Source organism: Varanus komodoensis, unplaced genomic scaffold, assembly GCF_004798865.1.
Source record: "Varanus komodoensis strain SLA01 unplaced genomic scaffold, ASM479886v1 scaffold85, whole genome shotgun sequence".
Lineage (NCBI taxonomy): Eukaryota > Metazoa > Chordata > Lepidosauria > Squamata > Varanidae > Varanus > Varanus komodoensis.
This window is the reverse complement of record NW_025336543.1, coordinates 861,046-887,182: the sequence shown is the minus strand read 5'-3', so window position 1 is coordinate 887,182 and position 26,137 is coordinate 861,046. Positions and strand designations below refer to the sequence as shown.

At 41.2% G+C, this 26,137-nt stretch overlaps 2 protein-coding genes across 28 annotated transcripts in view; one reads left to right on the top strand and one right to left on the bottom strand.

The window, feature by feature from the left end:
- DCP1B (decapping mRNA 1B) overlaps nucleotides 1–26,137 on the bottom strand; it is a 62,340-nt gene that overhangs the window by 19,511 nt on the left and 16,692 nt on the right. For all 5 annotated transcript variants that reach the window (XR_006413450.1, XM_044416975.1, XM_044416977.1 and 2 more), the window contains exons 4-5: nucleotides 10,610–10,676; nucleotides 7,444–7,579 (exon numbers count right to left, since the gene is read on the bottom strand). Coding sequence is in view for 4 of the 5 variants with exons in the window: in XM_044416975.1 (XP_044272910.1) it covers nucleotides 7,444–7,579; nucleotides 10,610–10,676 (203 nt within the window). In the remaining variant the exon portion in view is untranslated. The remainder of the gene's footprint in view (nucleotides 1–7,443; nucleotides 7,580–10,609; nucleotides 10,677–26,137) is intronic.
- Nucleotides 21,535–26,137, top strand: part of CACNA1C (calcium voltage-gated channel subunit alpha1 C) — a 536,805-nt gene continuing 532,202 nt past the window's right edge. For all 23 annotated transcript variants that reach the window (XM_044416974.1, XM_044416973.1, XM_044416952.1 and 20 more), the window contains exon 1: nucleotides 21,535–21,673. In XM_044416974.1, the coding sequence (XP_044272909.1) occupies nucleotides 21,535–21,673 (139 nt within the window). The remainder of the gene's footprint in view (nucleotides 21,674–26,137) is intronic.

The following is a 26,137-nucleotide window of genomic DNA, read 5'->3' as shown; positions in this document are numbered from 1 at the left end:
AGTGCCAGGATAATGGGATATAGCGGCTGCATAAACTTTGATGGATGACAGTTTAAGTCCCTCATGATGCAAATGTAAAAGAAATTGTTAGATATTGGTGACTGAAGCCGTCGCAGGGAAGAACGAATGGCACTCTGCAAAAGAGGAGAATCTTCTCCATTTAGCCGTATAGGAACGACGAGTGGACGGTCTTAATGCAGATTCGATAATCGCCTGAATTTCTCTGTTGGTAGGCATTGGTATCGTGATATTTGCTATCGAATTCGAAGTCGGGGCTGCATATACCGTGTGTTGAAGTCACCCGTAGCGTGAGGTGTCCCCGGTACCGACTCGGTGACGTGAATCAGGTGATTCGCCATGCCGTCAACTTCAGAGAGAATATATCTGGATGGCGGATCGCTCCTCCTTGTTGTGTTAACAAATGCGGGAGAGTTGGTAGATGAAGGAATGTTCTTCTGGACAGCAGCAAGAGAGTGGTAAACCATGGTTGTCTCGGCCACCACGGAGTCAGTTGTATCCCCGTGGCCCTGTCCTGGGCTATTTTTGTTACCACTCTCATCAGAAGTGGGATTGGAGGAAATGCATAAAAAGTCATGTTGCTCCAAGGGACCATGAGAGCATCTCCCATCGATCCCGGCCCGACGCCCTCTCTGGAACAGTAAAGGGCACACAGGCTGTTCTGTTGCGTGGCGAACAGATCCACATCCGGATAACCCCACAAGTGGAAGAGTTCCTCGCAAAGTTGTTTGTCCAACTCCCATTCGTGGGTTGTCGACATCTGTCTGCTTAATGTATCTGCTTCGACGGTGTTGGTTCCAGCCAGGTGAACCGCCATAAGTGTGATGTTCCTCGGTATGCACCAGTCCCAAATGTCCATCGATAGGCGTGCTAAGGCTGGAGATTTTGTGCCCCCCTGCTTGTTGATGTAGAAAACTGCCGCTATATTTTCTGATACAATTTGGACAATTTGATGGCATAACACAGTCTCGAAAGCCTTGAGGGCGTTGAAAATCACCAGAAGTTCCAGGAAGTTGATGTGTTTCCTTGCCTCTCGTTGGTTCCAAGTACCTTGGACCCGAAGTCCCAACATGCCGCACCCCATCCCAGGAGGGATGTGGTGTACAGAATCATCGTTGGCCGAGGTGGTCGAAACGGGGTGCTGATTGACAGGTTGTCTGTGATGGACCACCATGTTAAAGTGTGAAGGACTGCAGGCGGGATCTGAATCTGCTTGGTGGCAGGATCTTGTTGCGGTTGAAAGGCAGCATTGAAGAACAGTTGAATGGGTCGCACACGTAGCCTGGCATATGGGACAATGGCAAGAGCAGCAGCCATATGCCCCAATAGTCTCTGAACGGACAAGGCTGGAACCGTTCCGTGTAGTCAAATCCGATGAATATGGCTGCATAAAGCATTCTGACATTCCGGTGGGAGGAAAGCTTTTTCCCGTGTCGAGTCGTGCCCCGATGAAAACGATGACCTGCGTGGGAATAAGGGTTGATTTGTCACGGTTAATGCAGAGGCCGAGAGCACTGAGCAAAGTTCCATACACTTTGTAAAGACTCGAGGGGCTGTGGCCAAGCCAAAGGATAGGATGTTAAACTCGAACTGGTCGAATCCAACAGTAAAGCGTAGAAAGCGTCTGTGTGAAGGATGTATGAAAATATGAAAATAAGTATCCTTCAAATCCAGTGAGGTGAACCAATCCTCTCTTTTCAATATCGGAATAATGTTCTGTAAACTGGTCATCCGGAACTTCCTTGGTTTGATGTACTTGTTAAGAGTTCGTAAGTCCAGGATCGGACGGAGACCACCGTCCCTTTTTGGGACCATAAAATATCTGGAATAGAATCCATGCAATCCTTCCAAGCAGGACAATTTTCGAATCGCTCCCTTGAGAAGTAGCTGTGAGACTTCATCGCGTAACACCGATGAAGAAGGTGTGAAGCGAATCGGGCTCGAAGGAGGGATAACATCGAATTCTATCCTATATCCAAACGAGATGATAGGTAACACCCACCTATCAGATGTAATGGACTCCCAAATGGGGAGTCGGCCCTGGAGCCGGTCCCCAAAAGGGAGAAGGGAAGGTGGTGCTGGAATAGAGAGGATGGTTCGCGCAAGCCGTCAATGTGGGCGTTTATCGGTATCGAATCGCCTACGGCCTTGGGAAAAACGCTGTTGTGCTTGCTGCCTCCGACACTGCTGTTGTTGGTATTGTTGGGTTCGAGGGTAGTTTTGCTGGCGCGGATAATATGGTTGATTCCGGTAGGACGACCGGGGCCACTGCCACTTACGTTTTTGCGGGAGCTCCATGAGGCGTGCGGTTAGGCGTGATTCATGAATCACCTTTAATTTTCGCTCAGTCTTCTGGTGGAACAGACCGGTACCATCAAAAGGCATTTCCTCGATTCTGTGCTTCAACTCATCGGGGAAATTACAATTGCGCAGCCACGCATGTCGGCGTAGCGAGATGGCGTTGACGAGGGCCCTTGAATCCGTGTCTACATGGTGACGAGTGGTAGACAGCTGTTGTACCACCACCTGCATCGCCTCCTTAATAAAAACCCTGGCAAGGTCCGCTTGGTGGTCTGGAAGGGAGGAAGCGACATTATCCAGTTTCTGCATGATAAAGTACTGGTAACGTGCCAGTGTCGCTTCATAGTTCGATATGCGCATGCCGAGTCCAGAGGCCGCATAGACTCGGCGCGCAAGCATATTGATTTTCCTCCCTTCCTTGTCCTGAGGAGCGGTATGTCCCCTGGACTCCCTGCCCTGGGAGGATTCAACCACAAGAGAGTTCGGTTTTGGGTGACGGAGCAGGAAGGGAATGTCATCGTCCCGAACTCTATACATAGCCTCATATCTGTGGGAAGTCGCTTGTGGTTGGGCCGGTTGGTCCCAGGGTTGGACCATAGCCTGGCGCAGTGTAGTTATAAGCGGCAGAGCTATGGATGCCGACTGCTCTCCCCGAACGACGTCATAGAAGCGATCTATCGAAGGGCCTGGCTGTTGATGGGCTTCGATTTCAAGGGAACGAACCAAGCGGGACATGAGCTCTGTGAACAAGACATGAGGTTCATCGGGTGAAGCAGGCCCTTGATATGCGACAGCCACATCAGGGGATGTGGAGTCGACCTCCAAGTCCTCGGAGTCTTCCATGTAGTGTGGCCGGTCGTCGTTTGAGGAGGAGGTTTCAGGGGAGGCTGGGCGACTCGTCTCCATACGCCTGGAGGTGGATAGCACATCCCTCAGGACTGATGGTAATCTATGCTCACGAGGGAAATAGGGATATGGCTGGTACCCACCCCAACCGGGGGGAGCACCATATCCCGGAAGCAACCAACTTTCATCTCGACGCTCGGATGAACGGCTGCGACCTCTGGGAGGTAATGGTGAGGCCACATGAGATTCAGTTGGTGGCAAGGGTGTTGGTGAGCGTTCCCTTGGCAGGGAGTCTCTGATTACACCATCAGAGATGGACTCCCGAAGTGGCTCCTCCTGTTGCTGGGAAGGCACACTCTCAGGCCGAGCAGTTGGCCTGGGGGATCCTGGTGGTGTCACCTGCATAACGAGTTGCAGGGCCAGTCCCGAGGGGGTTGGTACCGTGGTGGCCGTCGATGCCGAAAAGCCCGATGAACCTGAGCCTTGTTGTTTTGGGCAGTCAGGTTTCTTGCTCTTGCGAGCGGGCTTACCCACCTTTTCCTTCCTCAACTTCTTATGGGTGGAAGTTTTATCCGAACTGGTATGCTTGCGCTTCTCCTGTTTCTTAGTCAGGGGAGAAGGCAGAGACTGAGCCCCCACAGAAGTGGCGCCCTCGTCCGAAGGATACTGAGGAGGGTCGGCAGAGGTCAAGGAAGGACGCTTTGCTGGAGCGCTCAGGGTGGAGGAGCAGCACTGAGAAGGTGCGGACGAAGAGGAAGCAGGCCGTAAGAGCAGTTGGTCGGACTGCATTAATGCCTGCTCCCATAGGAGCTTTCTGGGGCAATTCTCCCTATTTTTCCACGCCTGCTTGGTAAACGACAAGCAATGACCGCACTTGTCGGTCCTATGCCCCTTGCCGAGGCAGAGGAGGCATAGATCATGTGGATCGGCCGGCGACATTTTAGATCCACATTCAATACATTTGCGGAATGCCGCCCGCTGTGCCATCGCGGAAAAATGAAGAAAAGAGGAAAGTATAGAGGGTAAGATAATATTTTTGTTTTTTTGTTTTTTTTTTTATATAGAGAGAAAGAATTCAAGAAGAAAACGGACAGAATTGGGGAGAAGAACAAACTTGGAGCAAGAGAAGTTTAAACTTTTTGAGAAAAAACAACGAAGAGGCACAGATCTATAGCGAGAGACGAACAGGCACGAGGCACAGCGAACGACGGTCGCAAACACTGAGCAAAATGGAGGACACTCTGCTCTATTTATACCACGAAGGGGGAGGGGAGTGGAGTTTTCCTGCCAAAAACCGTTAGCTTTCTAATCTTCTGGCCTAGGCACTGCGCAGGTGCAGCAACCCATATGTGTGATGCACAGAGGCCATGACGAAAAACTAATAGCTACTGATAGCATTATCTTCCATGGAGTTGCCCATTCCCCTTTTAAATTCATATAGATTGGTGACCAACACCATTAAAACAGTTGAAACATTTGTTTGACCCCACACATTTTGATGCTTTAGATTCACCTCCACTTTTATAAGTGTTTATTAAGGCTGATCAGATTTACCATCCTATATAAGTAGGCTTATATAAATATTATTGGTGAATAAAAATTATATGCAAGACTTTAGAGAGAATGGATTAAGGAAACAGATTGCCCTTTTTTGCTTTATCAATGGGATTTTGTATTTGCATTCATTTTGGCACTGCCATTGGTTCGTAGGCTATGTCTTGTCCAGCAACCACTATTGTTCTATGTTATCGGCCACCACAAAATCTCTTCACTAAAGGTTTGGCTGACTGCTGGAGATTTGTTACAGCTAATGCTTCCTTCACCTATATATTATGACAATGCCCGGCAGCTGCCTCCTTTTGGAAGGAGGTTATAATATGGCCAATTTGGTGTTACAAGCTCTTTACCATTTATGGATGTACACATTTTACTTAATTATCTACCTGCTTCTTGGAATCTAATAGAACACCAGTATTAACAGATTTTCCATGACCTTGTAAAAGCTGTGATATTGGAAGGATAAATGGTCACACCAAATAATACAGTAGACTGAGGACTCATTGACTCTTGAATGGATAGCAATTAGGCATCAACAATGCATAAATAAATGTAGAACTATTTAGCCTGCCTAAGTTGAAACATATACACCACTTACAATAGTATATTTCCTTATACACATGTTATACATAGGTGTATAAATTCCATGTGTACTGATTACAACTGGTACATTTAACTTTTAAGCAATGCAAATTTGTTTTTTAATTTTTGGTTTTTTTGTTTTTAAATTCACAGTTAAAATATACATTAAAAAGATTGGTGGTCATCATGACAATTTGTGGAAATGACTTTCATAATTTAACTGGGCACTATGTGAAGAAGTATATCTTTTATCTGTCCTGAATCTCCCACAGGTTGACCCTGGGTTCTGGAATGACAAGAGAGGGAGAAAAATGTCTCCAAAGCCACTTTCTCCATAACATGCATAGCATGTACACCTTTATCATGTCTCCCTTTTCTGTAAACTAAACAATCCCAGATTGTTGTAACCTTTCCTCATAGAGTAGTTGCTCCCATACTTTGATAATTTTAGTTGCTCCTTTCTGCAGTTTTTCCACCTCTATGATATCCTACAGCAAATATAACTGTATAGGTCTCACTGCAGCAAAAATAGTGAAATTAACTAAGATAAAGGTGCATCACCAATGACATTTTTATGGTACAAGCAAATCTGATCTCTCTCAAGAAAACAACAAGAACTAAGAAGAACCCTACTGCAGCAGACTAGCCCAGTTTCTTGTTTCCAACTGTACTTAGGAGAAGCCTAAGTATGTTGGGTATGGAGGCCACAGCCATAGACTTCTTGTCCCAAGAAGCTAATATTTAAAGATATACTGTGTTTGAATGTAGATATTCCATTTATTTTCATGACCAATATCCCGATGAAACTATCCCTAATGAATTTATCTAGTGCCATATGGCTCTTCTCCCAGAACTGTCTCATATACTGATGGCAGTACATGGTTTTTCTTATTTTTCTCTTCTTCCTGTCCCATATCACTTTTGTTTCATGTCTATTAAAAGGTAAGCCTCTTAATGTACCTCCTTGAGTACATTGGCAGAAAGCAGTATCTAAAGGTACTAAATGAATAATATTTCCAAAGCCATTTAAGCCAACAGTTTAGGTGTAGTTGTACAAGCATAATAATAAGCATCTGCTTGCATGACTGAAAGATGCAAATAGGAGCTCTGCAACTGCTATTTGAGTGTGAAGAATAACACTGTTGAATACTGCCTATAATCTCCTAAAGGCTGGGGAGAAACAACAGGGAATGGCCACAACCACAGCTGTCCTGCCTGTATGATTTCTAGAAGCATCTAGCTGACCACAGCTGGAAACTGAATAGAATGAAACTACACAGACTTTGATCTGAGCCAGCAGGGCAATGCTCATACTTGGATTGAGGAAAATCCACACATACCGCTGCAGTTTTTACCATCAATACAAAACTGCAAATCCAAACATCTTTTAAGGTACCTCCAAGATCAAAATGCTGCCTGCAAGGATGCATCGAAGGAGTGGCACTTAACAGCCTCATATGGCTAGCGTTCCATGTACTTTGGTGTTTAGTCATGCCGGCCACATGACCACGGATGCTTTCCTAGCTGGCTCCCTCGGCTAGGAAACAGATGAGCACCGCCCCCTAGAGTCAGGCATGACTGGACTTAACGTCAAGGGGAAACCTTTACCTTTATGGCTAGCCAAGGCCTAAGGGATCCCCAGCCTGGCGGCCACCATATCAGAAAGTGGGTCTACTAGAGGTAGGGAGAAATGCTAGGAATGTTTCCCTAATCTGTACCAGCAGTTCCTAATGTAATCATTCACAGTTTTCCAGAGCATTGTGAGAAATTACAATGGCAGCCACCTGGCACTCATTGGAGTTTCAGAAAACTCACTGGAGTGCCAGGGCATGATCCTTAGCAACTCACTACGGATGCTGCCTGCTAGTACCAGACCTGCTTCTCCTGTATGACTAGACACTCTGGCTTGGTGCATGCTATGGAAAATAAGGAACTGGTATTTGAAATATCTGCAAACTAATCCTCTGCAATACATTTATATAACCATCATGTGATAATGTTGCGTAAACTGTCAAGAAATTTTTAATGAATGGTGGTATAGAAAACTTTTAAATAAAAATACAATAAATAACTGAAGCAATGGAAGATCTAACTATCAAAGCGAGAGTGTGACATTGTTTTACACATGGTAAGCCTCACCTTGGTATATTCATCTTTGGCTTTGGTGAGCATCTGTAGGATATCCACTTCTTTGCTGTCACCCAAATTCAGGGTTACTGGGGACATTCCTATCCCAGCCCCCTGCTGTGCTTTCAGTTGTTCTTGCTGAGTTAAACTGGAAATGAAGGGTGAAATCAGAAATGAATAAGGAAAATAAAGTTCATTCCCGAAGTGCTTCAAATAATGTAGGAGAAACTAAGTTTTGCCAAGGCTGATAATGTGATTTCTCCAATTTTGTGCACATTGGACTGTTAAAGTCTTGAATATCCCCAACTCATTCAGAACTTGTATAGCCAAGAGGTAAATTAAACTGCAGTTCATTTTATGATTGTTGGTGAGGGCAGCATGGTAAATACACACATATAATTCTTTAACAGCTACTGAATGACCAATTTCCTGCCCCAACTGTTTTATAATTACTGCAAACTGCTAAGAATCCTAACACATAGTAACTTAGCTGAACTACACATAGTAACTTAGCTGAACTACACTGTAGTTTTAGCTTGGTAAAACGCTACCATATACGGTTCTCAGGAATGGCATTTTGTTTCTCCCAAAATCTTACGTAATCTTTTCTTTCTGATGTATCTATTGTAATGTTCTTCACTGCAACCAAACACTAGCATAATACATGGTTAGTAAATACAAAGCAAACAGTCCCCATACAATTAGCTCAATACAGCCACCTCTTTTTCTTCCTCAGACCTAAGTGTATTGAACAGAGTGAGTAGAATATGTTAAGAATATGGGTAAGATCTACTAGCAAAATGGAATGCATCTTCCAGCCCAAAGACTGAATGCAGCTGGTGTGGTTGCTGAATATGACCTCCTCCCAAGTCCTGCCTAATGACCCTGGAAATGAATTGCCATATTATTTATGATCTCTGACCAAAGATAACTAGAGGTTCCACACACATTACCCTGTACTTAGCTGGGGCTTGCAGAACCAGATCCTGAAAACCTGGCCAAGTCTGTCCAGTGCCACTTGAACCCTGATTAAGACATGAATTAGGAAGGTGATGGCTAATTCAAGCAGGCATATAGGGCCACTTCCTGAAAATGCCAGCCAAGTCCCTCCTGTGCCAACTACATCCCAATTCAAACACCAATGAAATGGGAAAGACTCAGTCAGCACTTGTAGAAATCTGTTTCTGAAAGCACCAGCCAAGTTGCTTTCTCCATGCAATAAACTCTGCATGGAGGGGGGAAAAGTCGGTGGGAGTGGATAAGATGATGTCATGGGAAAAGGAAAGGCTTTTGGTGAAGCCCCAACCTTTTGATGCCATCCGACCCACCAGCTCGGCCCAGTGGATGGGGGCAATCCAGCTCACAGACCAAACTAGAGTGCCTGCCCCTTTTTAGCACATTCATGATGTGAAAACAAGCTAGTCCCATACTAACATATTGCAGCATGTGTATGGGATCTGTGTAAGGGTCTGTATCAACGGGTATTATTTAGCTTTTTCATTAATGACCTGAAGTCAGGGGAAAGCAACAAAATAATCAAGTGTGCAGATGAAATCCGATTATGCAGGATATGAAATCCAAAGCAGACTGTCAAGAGCCCCAGAAGAAACACTCCAAACTGAGGAAATAGAAAAAAAAAAAAAAAATGGCAGGTTACATTTGATGTAAGTAGGAGCAAAGTGGTACACATTAAATAAAAAAGGTAATACATGGGATGTGTTTTAAACCTTGATGGTCTGCTGTGTCAAATCTGCTAAGTATTTTGAGTGTGCATATATATGAATATATGGCCACTATATTCACTGTAATCAAGACAATTCCATTGATCCAGTTTTAGAGGTTGTGACCAGAGCACTTTTTTTGCTGGTTCAATGAAATGAGCTTCAATTAGACCAGTCTGAAGGTATGGGCACAGTGCTTTAAGAAGTCAATGCAAAAATTTCCTTCTTGCCCATTTTTGACTTTGTATGTCTAGCAAGTTAAGGCTGGCTGGTGGGTCCAGGAGGTTTTTAACGCCTAATTGAGAGAGGAAGTGAGCCTGGCTGACTTGATGCAGCCTGAGGTGAGGCCATTTCTTAAGAAAGCCTTGCTAAACTTGAAAGCTGGTAATAGTTATCACCTGGTCATAAATATCCCCCTTTTGGGAAGGTGCTTGAGAGGGTAGTGGTGGCCCAGTTCCAGGCATTTTGTGATGAAATAGACTTTCTAGCCCTGAGTCAATCTGGGTATAGGCAGTGGTTTGGTACTGAAACAGTATTGGTTATCTAGATTGGTGACTTCTATCTCAAGAGCAGGAACAACTCAACCCTGAACTCTGGTTGGGATATCATGGTACCTTGCTGGATGGCTCTAGCAGCCGGTTCCCCTCTTACCTTCAGGGCATGTTGCAGTACGTAATGTTTGAGGACCTCTTCTCAACTTCATGCCATTTCAGTTCTGGGGCCCTGCTTGGTTCCACATTGTCCCTAATGCTCTTTAACATACATATGAAGCCACTAGGCAAAGCCATCTAGGAATCTGGACTGAGTAGTCACCAATATGCTGATGACATTCCACTGTTTATTAGAAAAAAGTGCTAGGAGGGAATGCTAGGAATTATAAGATCTTTTTCTGTCCAAGCAATCCAAGGTTCTTAATCCATGATGCATGTAAGCACCAAACTTGGAGGCTTACATCCATCCAATATATGAAGCAAGTTAAAGTACTGCTATGTTTTGCCCTTGATTTCATTTAGACAGCCATTTTTGGCCACTGATGAAGCAGAAGAGGGAGAGGGGGGAGGCGGCGGCGGCAGTGGCGGCAGCTACACCGTCATTTGGATATAGCATAAGCCATTGGGACCAGCCTCCTTGCCTCACCAGCCCAGCTATCACACCCCTATACCTCCTCTCCAAGGTTGCTTTGTGACTTTGGGGAGGAATGCAGCCTTCAGAGTCCCAGCAAAGAGCTCACAGGACTTCAGAGCTGGGATGCCGAATAATCCGATGGCCCCTGAGGTGATCTAAGAAGTTGCAGGACTGTACCCTTAGTTGACCCTATGATCTGAGTGCTTATGTTGGCAATTTTACCTTGGAGAGGGTAATGTTAAAATGTTCACAACAGTAATAGTGATATAGCATATAGCATATAAAATAAATATAAATAAAATCCCCAATCTTATTTGCCCATCAAGACTTACTTTTTCATGAGCTCTGCAATTCTTTGGCATTCTTCCTTATCATAAAACCAAATTCCATAAATGGACACTGTAAATGCACATCAAACACAAATGATGAACAACATGGCATCAAGCTTGCAAGCAGTCTTATTTGCAGGGATAGCCAAAAATTGTTTGCAAATGGTTTCTAAGGCTAAAAATATTCTGTAAAACTGAACCAGTTGTGTTTTACTTTCCCTAATACGTATTTCTCCAACAACCACTTGCTATATGATGCAAGTGTGTGGCTCAGAAGTTAAAGCAGTCTGCTTTAGCTGTTTAGATTAGTGTGCCCATCCTACAACGTATCTCCCCTCTGATAGGTTTTGTGGTTTTACTGGGTTGCCAGCCAATCAGTATTTTACTGGTCTAGTCAGTAAAACTATGTGTTCTAAGTAACTAGTAAAGAGCTGTATTGAATGTTATCCTACTTAGAGCAGTCCCATTGAAATGAATGAGGCTTGATTTAGGCTAACAATGAATACAACTCAAAGCGGATAAATTGCACATTCTGACAGGTCCTATCCATAACCAGCCATGTTCTACTTTAGGTATGTCTCCCCAGCTCCACCCCTTACCTTCTAGATACCATGTTGGCTCCATCCTGATCAGTCAGGTTTTGCCTCAGCTCTATTTGCCCTAGAATTGTTCCATAGCAATAAAGAGGCCAACATTTTAAAATCAAGAGCTGGAACATTAACTAACTTCAAACTTTGGCTGCTAGAAACCAACCCCATCCCTTGTACAGATCAAATTCATTCACCAGCAAGAATGGAAACTAGGGTACTTCTGAACACTTGGTGTTGTTGAAGTGTCTTTTTTTCCCTATGTCAGAGGTTAAACAACTTGTGATCCTCCACATATTTCAGCTACAATGCCCACCATCCCTAATTAAGCTGCCTGATTTAATCTTTATACTGATTAAAATTATAAGTCAAAACACTTGGATGGCTATAATTTGCCAACCCCCTGTCCCCGTGTGTGTGCGCGTGTGTGTGTGTGGAGTGAAAACAATTCTGGAAATGAGAGATACAAAAAATGAAGTCTGCTAACTTGTTAGTTTTGAACATATGTGAGTGAGGGAATTTAAGTGCAGAAAAGGCAGCAATGTTTAAAATGATATATCCCTTTTTGAAAAACATTTTCAGATAACCTCCCATACTTTTGTACTACTTGGCTCAATAAAGCATTTAACACAATAGGTTGTAACAGCTCCAGAACTCTTGTATACATAATTCAGGAGAGAATGTTAGTTTTCGATTGAACAAACATGTCCTTGTTTTATACAGAAAAGGGAAATTAAACCTTGATCCACACAAGTCAACAAACTTCAATGTAACAGAAAATCTATATAAAGTGATAACAAGAGTTGCTTTAGTTCTCAAATATATTTATTATTATTACTACATTAGATTTATCCCCTACCTTTCATCCCCTTACATAATTGTAAGGAACCAAGGAAGCTAACAGGGTCTTTTCCTCTCTATTTTATCTTCACAGCAACAAACCTGTGAGCTAGATCAGGCTGAGAGGAAGTTTTTGACCCACAGTCACCCAGAGAGCATTGAGGACTAGAACGCAGTCCCTCACTCAAACCACTACACCACAGTGTCTCTCACTTACCACTTGTTTTGAGACAGAATGTAACAATATTGTCCATCCTTGCTCTATTGGAAGAGAGAATTTAATCTGTCTTCAGTAATTTTAGTTACTTTCTACAAGAAGAGTGGGGGTTTGGACATTTGTTCCACTGATGTCATTGGAGATTACTTCCAATTAGGTTGCTGTGCATTTACAAGGAACTTACTTGGAGTTGAGTTCAAAACCATTTTCTTGCTTGCTGGACTGCAGAACCTTGCATAGGAAAGAACTGGGCATGTTCAGCCTTGAGAAGACTAATGGGGGAGCTCTGTAAGTATTTCTCAACAACAGGCTCTGTGCAGACACAAGGCTCATATGTGTGATGCACAGAGGCCATGAAGAAGAACTGCACATGTTCAGCTTTGAGAAGAGAAGACTGAGAGGGAACATGACAGCCCTCTACAAGTACTTGAAAGGCTTGTAGTGGGAGGACAAGATTTGTTCTCAATTGTCCCAGAGGGCAGTACATAGAATAACTGACTTAAGTTATAGGAAACGAGATTCTGACTAGCTATCAGGAAAAAATTCCTGACTGTTCAAGCAGTATGACAATAGAACCAATTACCCTGGGAGGTTGTGGGCTCTCCCACACTAGAGGCATTCAAGCTGTGACTGAACAGACATTTGAGTGGGATGGTATAACTTGGTGTCCTGCGCTAGCAAGGGTTGGACCCAATGGCCTTCTAGGTTCCTTCCAACTCTATTATTCTGTAATTCTGTGAGGGTGTTCCAGAGAACTAGTGCTACCTCCAGAACCCCTTTCCATTTTCTCAGTCCTCTGGAGGTAACAGCTATAGTTTACCTGTGGCAATACAATTCATAATTATCATTTATCTATTATTCTTGCTGCTTTCAGTGTTTATTGAACACTGGTAGACATTTTATTGATCTGACACTTGTAACTTACACTGAGCATCTGCTTTAAGCAAAAAATTAATAGATGGATAAGCAAATTTGTTTTTCAAATGTACTTTTTAAAAAGCTGAACTACTGTATACCAATGAATTGAATGGGTTAAAACTTCAACAGGCAGCTAGTTTTTGAAATGCAATCACAGTAAAGTCAATGAGATTATTCCTCAGTCAATGAAAGTGAACCTGATAATTACAATTAGGATCTCACAACCTTTCTGAATGTGTCTCTTCAACATAACCTTTTCTAAGATTTAAAAAAGAAGATACAGTTCCTTCTAGGACATCTTTATGTAACATAAGATATAATATTGTTTAGTTTTCCTTTTGACATTTGTCAGGCTAGACTTTCTGAGAAATCCTTTTATTATTATAAATAATATAATATTATACAATATTATACAGATACATAATAAACAGGTAACATAGTCAAAATAGGGGGAAATGCTTTTTGAGCAGAGATACTTGCTTCAAAGGGGCTTTTTATAATCTCATACTTGGCTATTTTCCCCTAAAAATGAGGTCCTTTTTGCAAGTTACTAAGCATCCAAAATGCTGTCCAGAAAAGCAAAAATTCTGAAACAGACCACTGTTCTCTCACACCATGAGGGATGCTATACATACATCAGCATGACTCAATCAAATCCATGCTAATAGAAACAGATTCATATCCAAATATTAATTAGGCAAAAACTGCCTTTAAAATAAAAGTCCTATCTGGCATTAAGCATTCATTGCTATTTTATAGGTGGTGAAGGTATTTGTGTAAACTATATTCTTTCTACACTATTTTTACCAGGAGAATATCACCACAGAATGGCATTCCTCTATAGCTCTTCTGTGATCTCTGCTATGCATAAATATGCCTTCATAAGATTAAAATCAGACACAAGAACATTAATGCAATATTAGTTTAGGGACAGAGTAGTTCTAGCCCACTTTTGCCACATGGAGGCTACTTCAATAAAATTAATAACCTGAGGAGGAATTACAGGGAAATGTGATAATATATATATTAACTCCAGTACTCAAATTAACTGCAGGTTAGATTCAAATCATATGCTGTACACTTATGAAACCTGCCTAATTAAGGGTACATCCAAATAAGATCAGATTCCTCCTTTAAAGTCACTTATTCTAATTTTTGTGTAATTCCTGTATCTCTCTTAGGAATTCAGATTTTATAAATTCTTTTTCTTAATAAATATTAATTTTGGGCTACTGCACCCAAATACATCTGGATAAACTGAATGCACTGTGCCAATTTTGGGTGGAAAAATGGGATGAACTACTCAGGATCATAAAACTAGGTTTAGGGAATGCATGCAAATTCTCAAACAATTGAAAATGTGATATTAAAATCCTTTTAAAATTCCAAAAGTGAAGGGGACAGCAGGGTGGGGGGTATTAAAAGAAGGGCACTATCTAGACTGTACAACAATGTAAAATTTCAGTCAGGACCAGTAACATGTTAAAACTAATGACTAAGGCAGGGGTCCTCAAACTTTTTCAACAGGGGGCCAGTTGAAAGGCAGCGTGCGCGGGCCAGTGAGGTGGGGGTGCTCGCGGGCTGGTGAGGTGGTGGTGGCACGTGCATGAGCAGCGAGGTGGCGGCGTGCATATGGCAAGGCAGTGGCAGGTGTGCCCGGCAAGGCAGCGACTCGCTCGCTCAGAGATCTCCAAGATCTCTCCGAGCAAGTGAGCGAGGCAGTGGCAAGCACGTGCACGGTGAGGCGGGCGGTCGTGGCAGGCACGGGTGCAGGGAGTCCAAAACTCTGAATCGGGCTGGATAATGGGCATGTTGGGCCAGATCCGGCTCGCAGGCCATAGTCTGAAGACCCATAGACTAAGGAGTCACACATCATGGAATGCAGTATACATGACTGTCACCATTTCATACAATTCCTGTTGCCAAAATTTGGTATAGTACAAAACATTTCCAATTTTCTCAATCAATAATCTAAAGCAAATTTCTTGAAACCATCTGTGTTGAAGGACAGTGCTCACAACATAGTTTTCCTGAAATTTCTTTAAAGTGATTTGCTTCTCATCTTTATATCACAATATTTTACTTTCATCAGTATTTTGCTGCTATGCAACATTTCATAAAACATTTTGGCTAACTAACAACAAAGAAAGTTATCTGCTGTGCTTACTAAAAGGCTTTTCTAAGAACAAGCATATACTTGCTGATAAATGAGATTTCAGCAGCAAAAAACACATTTCTTAGAGATGGCACTGAACTCTGATCACTTGCAATAATGAAGTCTCAATAAGGTTTCGTTCAGCCTTCTGCTATAGCTTGTTGGGCTTTTGTTATGGTCAGCTGTGGAACATTTTGTGCTCACAGGGTCTAGCCTTTCACAGCTGATAATAAAGCCTCAACTGTTCCCTATATTAGTGTAAAGGACTGAAATGTATTGCCTAGTATCAAGAATCTCTCATGAAATCAATGGAACCCTTCAGCAGTCTGAAGAGTATAGCCAAGTACAGTAATTTATTTTGAACTGCTGAATATGCCAATAGTTTCCTCCCTCCTCCCCCTTATTGTATAATACTTCACTATGCAAGGTTGTTTCATTTAGGGCTATTTCTAACTGAATGATTTGCACTCCTGAACTGGCCTCTTAATTGTGGTGCATGAGCACTTATATGCAGGAATTGTACATGGAACTGATATTTCCTGAATCATTCTGTGAACAGATTTCTAGAATTCTGTTGTGTTTCTTTTCATAGACTGATCTTCAGAAGAGTTATTTGTATGATCAGTTCCCACACATGGATGCTCAAACGATTCTTTTTTAAAAAGCTAATCTCTGTGTACAAAAGATGAGGTTGCAAATTATATAATTTTTCTTGTCATTACAAATTATGTTTTATCTCTTTATTATGCATTCAGACCTACCAGGACTCTTCCCACAAGGCAAAAATTCAAATATTCCCCTTCCTATCCTCCTTCCTTCCTTCGCTCAGCCACAAATTATAAGATGCTATCATCATCAACATCATCATCATCACATAGCATTTACATTCTGACTTTATTCCTCTGGCTAGGAACCAAGGTAACTTCAAAATTCTTCTCCTCTCCATTGTATTCTCAGAACAACAGCCCTGTGAAGCAAGTTAGGCTGAGAAGCAGTGACTTGCCTGAAGTCATCCAGTGAGAATAATACTAAATTGTGAAGACGTATGAAAGGGTACCCCTTCATGGATCACTGCCTTGCCATGGCGAAGGGGCGTGTGTAGCTCAATGAAGCTATGAGCTATGCTGTGCAGGGGCACCCAAGACGGTCAGGTCATAGCAGAGAGCTCTGACAAAAGGTGATCCACTGGAGAAGGAAATGGCAACCCACTCCAGTATCCTTGCCATGAAAACCCCACAGACAGTACCAACAGGCAAAGAGATATGACACTGGAAGATGAGCCTCTCAGGTCGAAATGTGTCCAATGTGCTACTGGGGAAGAGCAGAGGGCTAGAATGAAGAATGAAGTGACTGGGTCAAAGCCGAAAGGACACTCAGATGTGGATACATCTGGTGGTGAAAGGAAATCCGATGTTGCAAAGAACGTTACAGCACAGGAACCTGGAATGTAAGATCTATGAATCAAAGTAAGCTGGATGTGGTCAAATATGAGATGACAAGACTGAATATTGACATATTGGGAATCAGCAAGCTAAAATAGATTGGAATGGGTGAATTTAATTCAGATAGCCATCAGGTATACTACTGCAGGCAAGAATCCCTCAGAAGAAATTGGAGTAGCCTTCACAATAAAAGAGTAGGAAAAGCAGTACTGGGATACAATCTCCAAAATGACTGAACGATCTCAGTTCGAATCCAAGGCAAACCATTCAACATCACAGTATTCCAAGTCTATGTCCCAACCACTGACACTGAAGAGGCTGAAGTTGACTGGTTCTATGAAGGCCTACAACGCCTTCTAGAATTAACACCAAAAAATGATGTCCTTATCATCATGGGGGATTGGAATGCTAAAGTAGGAAGTCAAAAGATAACCAGAATAACAGACAAGTTTGGCCCTGGAGTACAAAATGAAGCAGGGCAAAGGGTGGAAGAATTATGTATGTCAACAGAACACACTGGTCATAGCAAACACTATTTTCCAACAACACAAGAGACGACTCTACACATGGATATCACCAGACGGTCAACACAGAAATCAGACTGACTATGTGCTCTGCAGGCAAAGATGGAGAAGCTCTATATAGTCAGTAAAAACTAGACCAGGAGCTGACTGTGGCTCAGATCATGAGCTTCTTGTTGCAAAATTTAGGCTTAAATTGAAGAAAGTAGGGAAAAGCACTAGGCCACTCAGGTATGACCTAAATCATATTCCTTATGAATATACAGTAGAGGTGACAAATAGATTTAAGGAATTAGATATGATAGACAGAGTGTCTAAGGAACTATGGACGGAGGTTTGCAACATTGTACAAGAGGTAGCATCTAAAACCATCTCAAAGAAAAAGAAATGCAAGAAAGCAAAATGGCTGTCTGAGGAAGCTTTACAAATAGCTAAGAAGAGAAGCGAAAGGCAAGGGAGAAAGGGAAAGATACAAACAATTGAATGCAGAATTTCAGAGAATAACTAGAAGAGATAAGAATGGCTTCTTAAATGAACAGTGCAAAGAAATAGAAGAAACCAATAGAAAAGGGAGGACCAGAGATCTCTTCAAGACAATTGGAGATATGAAGGGAATGTTTCATGCAAAGATGGGCATGATAAAGGACAAAAATGGCAGGGACCTAACAGAGGCAGAGGAGATTAAGAAGAGGTGGCAAGATTACACAGAAGAACTATACATGAAAGACCTTACCTTTCCTGATGACTACGATGGGGTGGTCACTGACCTCGAGCCAGACATCCTGGAATGTGAACTTAAAAGGGCCTTAGGGAGTCTTAGCAACAACAAAGCTAGTGGAGGAGACAGTTTTCCAGCTGAGCTATTCAAAATCCTAAAAGACAATGCAGTAAAAGTACTACACTCAGTATGCTAGCAAATTTGGAAAACTCAACAATGGGCACAGGATTGGAAAAGGTCAGTTTGCATTCCAATCCCATAGAAGGGCAATGCCAAAGAGTGTTCAAACTACCGCACCATTGCACTCATTTCACATGCTAGCAAGGTTATGCTCAAAATCCTACAAGCTAGTCTCCAGCAGTATGTGGACCAAGAACTACCAGGAGTACAGGCAGGGTTTCGAAGAGGCAGAGGAACTAGAAATCAAATTGCCAACATACGCTGGATCATGGAGAAAGCTAGGGAGTTCCAGAAACAAATCTATTACGTCATTGACTATGCTAAAGCCTTAGATTGTGTGGATTACAACAAATTGTGGCAAGTTCTTAAAGAGATGGGAGTACCAGACCATCTTATTTGTCTCTTAAGAAACCTGTATGCGGGTCAAGAAGCAACAGTGCGAACTGGACATGGAATTACTGATTGGTTCACAATTGGGAAAGGAGTACGGCAAGGCTGCGTACTGTCGCCCTGCCTATTTAACTTATATGCAGAGCACATCATGTGAAAGGCGGGGCTAGATGAATCACAAATTCAAATTGAGGCCTTTGAATTGTGGTGCTGGAGGAGATTCCTGCGAGTCCCTTGGACTGCAAGGAGATCAAACTAGTCAGTCCTAGAGGAGATCAACCCTGACTGCTCTTTAGAAGGCCAGATACTGAAGATGAACCTCAAATACTTTGGCCACCTAAAGAGAAGGAAGGACTCACTGGAGAAGATCCTAATGCTGGGAACAATTGACGGCAAAAGGAGAAGGGGACGGCAGAGGATGAGGTGGCTAGATGGAGTCACTGAAGCAGTCGGTGTGAGCTTAGGTGGACTCTGGGGGATGGTGGAGGATAGGAGAGCCTGGAGGAGTATTGTCCATGGGGTTGTGATGGGTTGGGCACAACTTTGCAAATAACATAATTATGAGAGGGAAGCATGATTGGGTAAGCACAGCAGTAATACTGAATAAAATTTCCAATTGCACAAGTGAAAGACTTTAATAGAAAAACTTTAATGTATTTTGAGCAAAAACTAGTATACAAGAGAGTATCTTTCAAAAAATTACTAAAAACAATAGCCTAATGGTCTAAAGCATGCTAGCTTCTACAGGAAACCATTTCAGCAGGAGCTGCCTACAGTGGTATTTAAGATATGAAATAATTTTTCTACAAGGTATTTTTTCTTTTAAAAATGCAGCACATGCATTCTATTATGTCCAAACTTTCTGAATAATTGGTTGAAGCCACATAAAATACAAATTAATCCATGACTTTTTAATCATAATATAGATTGTAACATCCAGTTTCTTAGGATATACAGAACTTCTATTGGTTCCTAGCAAATAAGCAGTTTATATTCATAATAAAATAATAAACTGGAGCTGTCAAGATGAGAAGTCTTATGCCCTAAAAGTATAACTGTGCTGGATGTAAATAATGCAAGCAAGATCTGAAATTACTTGGTACAACATCTATATAAACACAGGGCAAGGGAGCAGAATAGAATGTCTTTTCAAGAGTATTAGATCCAGTTCCTGTGAGAACAAAGGCAGAGGCAGAGAAGGCAAAGGTAAGTAGTAGAAAGAAAGTGCAAGCTTTTTTGTTGTTCCGGTGAGCAAGAAAGTATGGCCTAGAAGCTTTTACAGGAGTTGGGGATTATCAGCTCTGACACTATTGGTGCAGAAAGGCTTCTCTTGCTAATGTGCCTCATCTCCCTGTAATTCTCCCTTTGGCCTGAGCAGGGTAGTGGTGTACAAGCAAAATCCCTACCTTCCATCCCACAAGTCACTAGTACTCCATTCCTAACATAATGCATTTTTAAATGGCTAAGAATTGATACATATTGAACTGCTTAGGTGAAAAATAGTTTTCTTCAAGAAGTGTTAAGTTCCTTGGTGTGGTACACTTCTACTTCATTGAATAAGGTGCATGTGACTTCACAATAGACACGCATGTAGAGGCTGGTGGTCAACCTGCAAATGTGCAATGGGTGTGGGACCACAAATGCATACTTAATTATCTCATTCCAAAAAGAGCTAAATCAAATGGTTCAAAATAAATGAAATCCCTCTCTTTCTGTACTTGACCTATTATGGTTTCAATATTTCATATGAAAATAAGTAAATACATGTTAGCATGAATGGTAAAGTCTCCTTGGGCTAGGAAATCTGTAGTTGATTTCTAGCTGGAAGCAAAACAATTTGTAACTCAATCATACTATTTATTACAGGCTGCTTTCATTACATACAATGGCCCAAATGCCAAAGGATCACAGATTTCAATAAAGAAAAATAGCGTTTTTACAATAAAGATAGAAGCAAGTGGGATTTTAAACAGTATCTTGAGCATTGTTATGACACAGTAAGAAATACATAATTATAAAAGGGCAGCCTCCTGTCTGGAACAGACTAGTAACCAGATCATTTTTATTAATCATTTGCATAAGGTCTGAATATAAAGTGCAGGCAATGCAGCCATAAAAGCAGACTGCCCCTGAATGATTTACAACTCCAGACACAAAAAGTGAGCCTCTTCACCCATCTTCTGAGGCCAGTCTGTGGAGTCATTGGCAATCTCAAGATTAATTTCACTGGAAAGGTTGCATAGTTAAGGGGTAGTCTGCATTCCTTTCCTTTTAAGGAAATGCAATCCTGTACTTATTGTTTAATTGTTGGAAAATATGTGAAGGCTAGTTTTAAGAACACACACTTTATACCAGTAAAGTTGCATGTAAATGAAAAGATCTATACATGGACTGCTGGCATTGCATAAACTTCTTTCTGTGTTTGTTGTTGTTTTATAACTATATTGGACCAGTTCTCTCTCTTTCCCCCTCCGTGTGTGTGTGTGTGTAGTATCTCTAGAAAAAGAAGTTTTCTCACTGAATGAAGCCCAGAGTCCAAGAACTCTTTAGAAAGTCATCTTCTTCCAAACACAAGGGTATGTTATCAGAGATGGTGGTGGTGGTGATGTATGACAACCAGAGACCTCCATGACTCAGGGAGGTGATGAACTGACAGGCAGATGGAAACCATTATTTTCACTTCTCGGTCCAAGTTTTCCTGTAAAACTAACGGAGGAGGAAAGGAATTTTAAGCAAGCATGAGGCACAGACCATAAGCAAAGAACTGGGAGAAAGAGCAGAAGAAAGCACAGCATATGAGACATTGCTCAGATTTAAAGTGTTTCCCTAAACACTTTGAAATATGGTAGTTTAATAGGGTTCTTTTTTGGTATGATGAGGTTTGAATACTTCTAAGCTACACTGACACCAAGAAGGAAAGCGTTTACTGTGTGCTGTGAACATTCCTCTGGAAGAACAGGATGTTTCAGACTATTGTCCGGCAAGCAACTTCAGCATATCGTCCCCTACCAACGAACATGTCAGGGGAGTCTGGAGTAAAGTACACTGGCAAGATGGTCCATGAAACTCAACTCAGTTGCTTCTATATTCCACCAGGAGGTAAGAAGCTACAGTGACATGTTGTACAAAATTGTATGAAAAGAAAACTCTATTTTATGGCATCTGAAATATAGTAAATGTGATAACTGCAGATGAAATACTCCAAAGTTCTGTTTCTAAATATGCAAGGAGGAGAGATTAATAAAATTCTCAGAGCACTTAGAAATACAGTTTGAACAAATAATGTTTATCCTAGATACCTAATTAATTTCAACACTTTTCCATCTAAAAAAGTAAAATAGTGAAAGAAGTTGGGAGCAAGTAAGATAGCTATCTACAAAGTGTAACAGATGGGCAAAGTCTAGGAGCAGGGAAAGCATTAAGTAGAGAGAATATTACAACATACCAAAATATGCAAAGTCGGAAAGTACTAGGCGGCATCTTTAAAAGACAATCTGATGTACTTGAGACTAGCTTTTCTGGCTACAGACTAATACAACAGAGGCATCTCAATTTATGCATTTTAAAATTTCTATTAATTTTAACAGACATTTCTCTAAACTGCACCAATGTTTATTTTCAACTGCACAACCTGGATATTCTTTCAGTATGCTGACCTCCAAACCTCCTTTCCTCTTTTCTTCTCATCTCTAAAGCTACAATTTTGGACACTATTTTCTATTCTTAAATATCTATTGAACTCAATGGGGCCTATGTATAAGTAATTTGGCAGAAGACAGCTGTTTGGCCTTTTAAATTCTTTAGCTTATGTGTCATCTTGGTATTCTGATTTCTCATTTTTCAAAGGTTCTCAGGATAAATACAAAGAATCTGACTATCTGTTTACAAAAATATCTGAATACAGACCATCTGTTGGTGGGTATTTTGTAATAGGATGGAACAGGAATTGTAAGCCACATTTTTTTTTATAATAAAACACTATCCCAACTTAACCACTGACTACTTGGTGTGGCCTATCCTGGAGATGTCCAGAATACCTACTTGGTAGTATGGTCTCTACAAAATGTTTGGATTTGTATGCTATCTATGTTCTACAAGCCGTAACAGGAGTCTCTGAGACTGTATAGTGAAATGTATTACTTTTATGAATTCTACTCTCACCCTGAGGAAGCTCAAAAAATGTCCACAGCATTCCCTTTGATATTAAATTAGATCCTTCCTCCCTCCAAACTGGAGAACAGTCCATTGCAAATTCAGCCCTAGTTGGTGACAGTCAACATAGCATTGTTATCTTACACATTTCAGTACAGCTCTTTCCATGTAGCATAGTTTTGCCCTGAAATAATGTTAGACTGGCCCTACTATAGATCTGAATTACATATGTATTCAGTTGTGGCTGTAGTGATAAACAAATGCTCACCTACACATTTGCAAGAGGAACAGACAGTTCCATCATCTATGTTAATAATATGAAGTAACTGTCACTTTATCATAACACAAGCAACTCAGCTATTGCAGGAAGGTAACAAAACTGTGTTATATTGAATCAGACCATTGGTTCATGTAGCTTATTACTGTCTGCTCTGACTTCTAGTAGCTCTCCAACATCCAAGGAAGAAATCTTTCTGAACTCCACTCCCGATATAGTTCATTTTGTGTTGCAGGTGACTGAACATGAGGCCTTCTGCACACAATGAGCTCTAGTTCTCAGCAAATGTAGCTCCCATGAAGGCTGCTCCAACTACCTGCCTTCAAGGGTTATTAAAAAATGATATTGTAATTGGGACAAAGCATAGGCAGCTCTTTAGAACTTACTGCTCAAAAGAGATTACAACTAGTTTTTCATCAGCCACTATTTAATGCTGCTTTTCCTGGCAACCAAGAAGTCAGAGAGGCATCTCTTTGTAAAAAAAAAAGACAAGAAACGATATAATATGGAGTCCTTTATATCAAATAAGTGAAAATAGGGCATATAGATCATGTGCGTCTCAAGTTACTCCTTTTTTTAGTAAAAAGCATGTATCTTGAGTGACCTGAATATAAGTACTTGAATCATGGAAGATGTTCTGGATTAACTATTGAATGATGCTGTAATTGTCTTCACTGAGGTGGTCCATTGCAGGATAGTACCAGTAGATCCTCTTCTTTCCCAACAGCTCTAGCAAGGCAATGGGCTATGAATCTTTATCTGGGTTGACCATAAATAATAGTTGGTGACAAATTATTTATTCATTTTTAACACAGCATCTGTGAGGTCGTAGAATATTTTGGATTTGTCTATGAATTATCTAAAAGACACCAGCTATTTCTGTTTGGTCCTCCAGTACTAGCCTACCTCATACAATAACTTGTCTAGGTTTGTGACAGGTTTTGAGTCAGCATCTCAGCACTTAGTGGAGAACAATGATATTTTCCCATGCAGGACAAGAATGCTTTAGCACCCATAAGCAAAATCTTTGAGTCCCTTGCTATTACAAATATATTTCAGCTTGTTTGGATACCTACCGTAATTGCCTAACAGAATGTTGTAGCTATCAGCAGACTCCAAAGGTTTTCATTTAGTTCTTCAATACTTGACTTTAACATTTTTTGTTGCTACAATTCTGTTTAATAATATCAAGCATCATTTTTATATTACACAAAATAGCTTAACCAGCATTAAAATGCAGACAAAAATGTGTTACTCAAAATCACACATAACCTAAAAATTGATTATACTTATCTGAGGGACTTAAGTACCAGCCAATGTAATGGTAGTGCATAAAAAAGGCAATTTTCTTACAGCAAGCACTAATTTTGATTCTAGGCTATGGTTAGCTAGGGCAAGCAAATAGCTATTATTGAATTCACTCATGCATATAGATGTGGTCATGAAATGTATTGCCCCTAAAATCGAGATACTTTTGACTAAAAATTTGAATTGGAAAGGAGACAGAAAAGCATGCAGTTGAAGGAAAAAGCAAACATGGCATTCATTCAGATGATCATAGTTCAGCTCATTAAGGCAAGATATAAATGAGGCTCTTGCATTCATGTTGTGAATAAACTGATCAAGAAGTCCCTAATTTCATCTGAACTGGAAAATTATGGTTACCAGCTTCAGAACTAGTCAGGATCCAGAAAAAAAAACAAAAACAAAAAAAAAAAAAACTTCAGGCAGTGGTTTAAGATGCTGATTTGCTTGACAGCAAAGTAAAACAGTTGTGTTCATGGACAAAAGCCTTGTTCATATATCAGTTTAATAAGCAATGATATAATGGACTGAACCATTGGGTGCAGGTGAACTTATGGTCAGCATGTTTTAGAACATACTAAAAGGAAGTGAGCTGGGTACCTCACCTTAATTGGTTGGTGCTCTCATTTCAAACATTTCATTGCATTTCTTCTAGTTTGCGGTCCCCTATCTCACCTGATAAAATATTGGTGTAAAAACTATTCACAGTGCACCATAGCCCAATCTATGGAAGAATGAATTAAGGAAAAAAATAGACAACAACATGGTGGTCAAAGGACTGCTGGTGAATGCTGGTTTGTTAAGGATAGCATACTGCACAGGCTTCCCAACTGGATGGAAAGCAAGAAAAGCAGAGATTCTTTTCACAGCAAGGCAAAGCAATGCCTTGCTTCCTGTTCTTTGTCAATTAATATTAGTGATTTTGTTCCCATTGGCCATTGTCTTTTAAGCCCCAGGAGAGACACCAAGAGTATTCAAGGGTCAGCAGAACAGCAGCAGCAAGCTGGTTATAAATGTTCATGACGCTGTGGAGGTGGCAAGTTAATTTGAACTAAGTTTCATGTTGCTTCACACTTTTTGTGTGGGAGGAGGAGGAAGCAAGCATGAATGCAATCTGAATTACAGTAAAGCAGAAGCCTGTGTTACATTTGCTTCAGTCCATGTCCAAAATGGTCCTGATTCTTACAAATAGGATATCCATTCTTTTAAAAGAATATTTTAGTTGCTACATTCTTTTGAGTCCTCATAAAGCTGAGGGAAAAATCAATCTTTGATGTATTGACCAGCCTACATGACACAGCAGCATATCATGTGTAAGAAGTTATGAGGGTTTGTCACATTGTGCAAACCTGGATCACTGAGGTCAGGTCCAAAGTGAAAAACCCAAAAGGCACTTGATACAAAGTAGGGGATCTACTCACCACTCCTTTATGTGAGCAAAGATCCCCTTACTTGGCAGCTTGCAGTTTGACAGTAGCCAAATAAGAGGAAAACAACAAATTTACACATCTGTAACATTGTTTTGTCAATGCCCATGGATGGTAGGGAGACACCATCCAAGATACTGATGAGTCAAGGCTGCACAATTGGGATTGTTGAAGTTGCACACCTCTCAAAATCTGATAAAGAAACTGAAATATAAGGAAAAGCTTTGTACAAATTTCAGGTCCAAAATAGGTTAATAAATAAATAATAGATTACAAACCAGTGATAACTCCAATGTGTGGCACTTTGAAGGGCTGCTACTTCAGAGATTACAAAAAGCAGCCTCTGATGGGTAAAAAAAGAAAGGGCAAAAGGAGTTTAAAATGCCGCAGTGACTTCAAAAA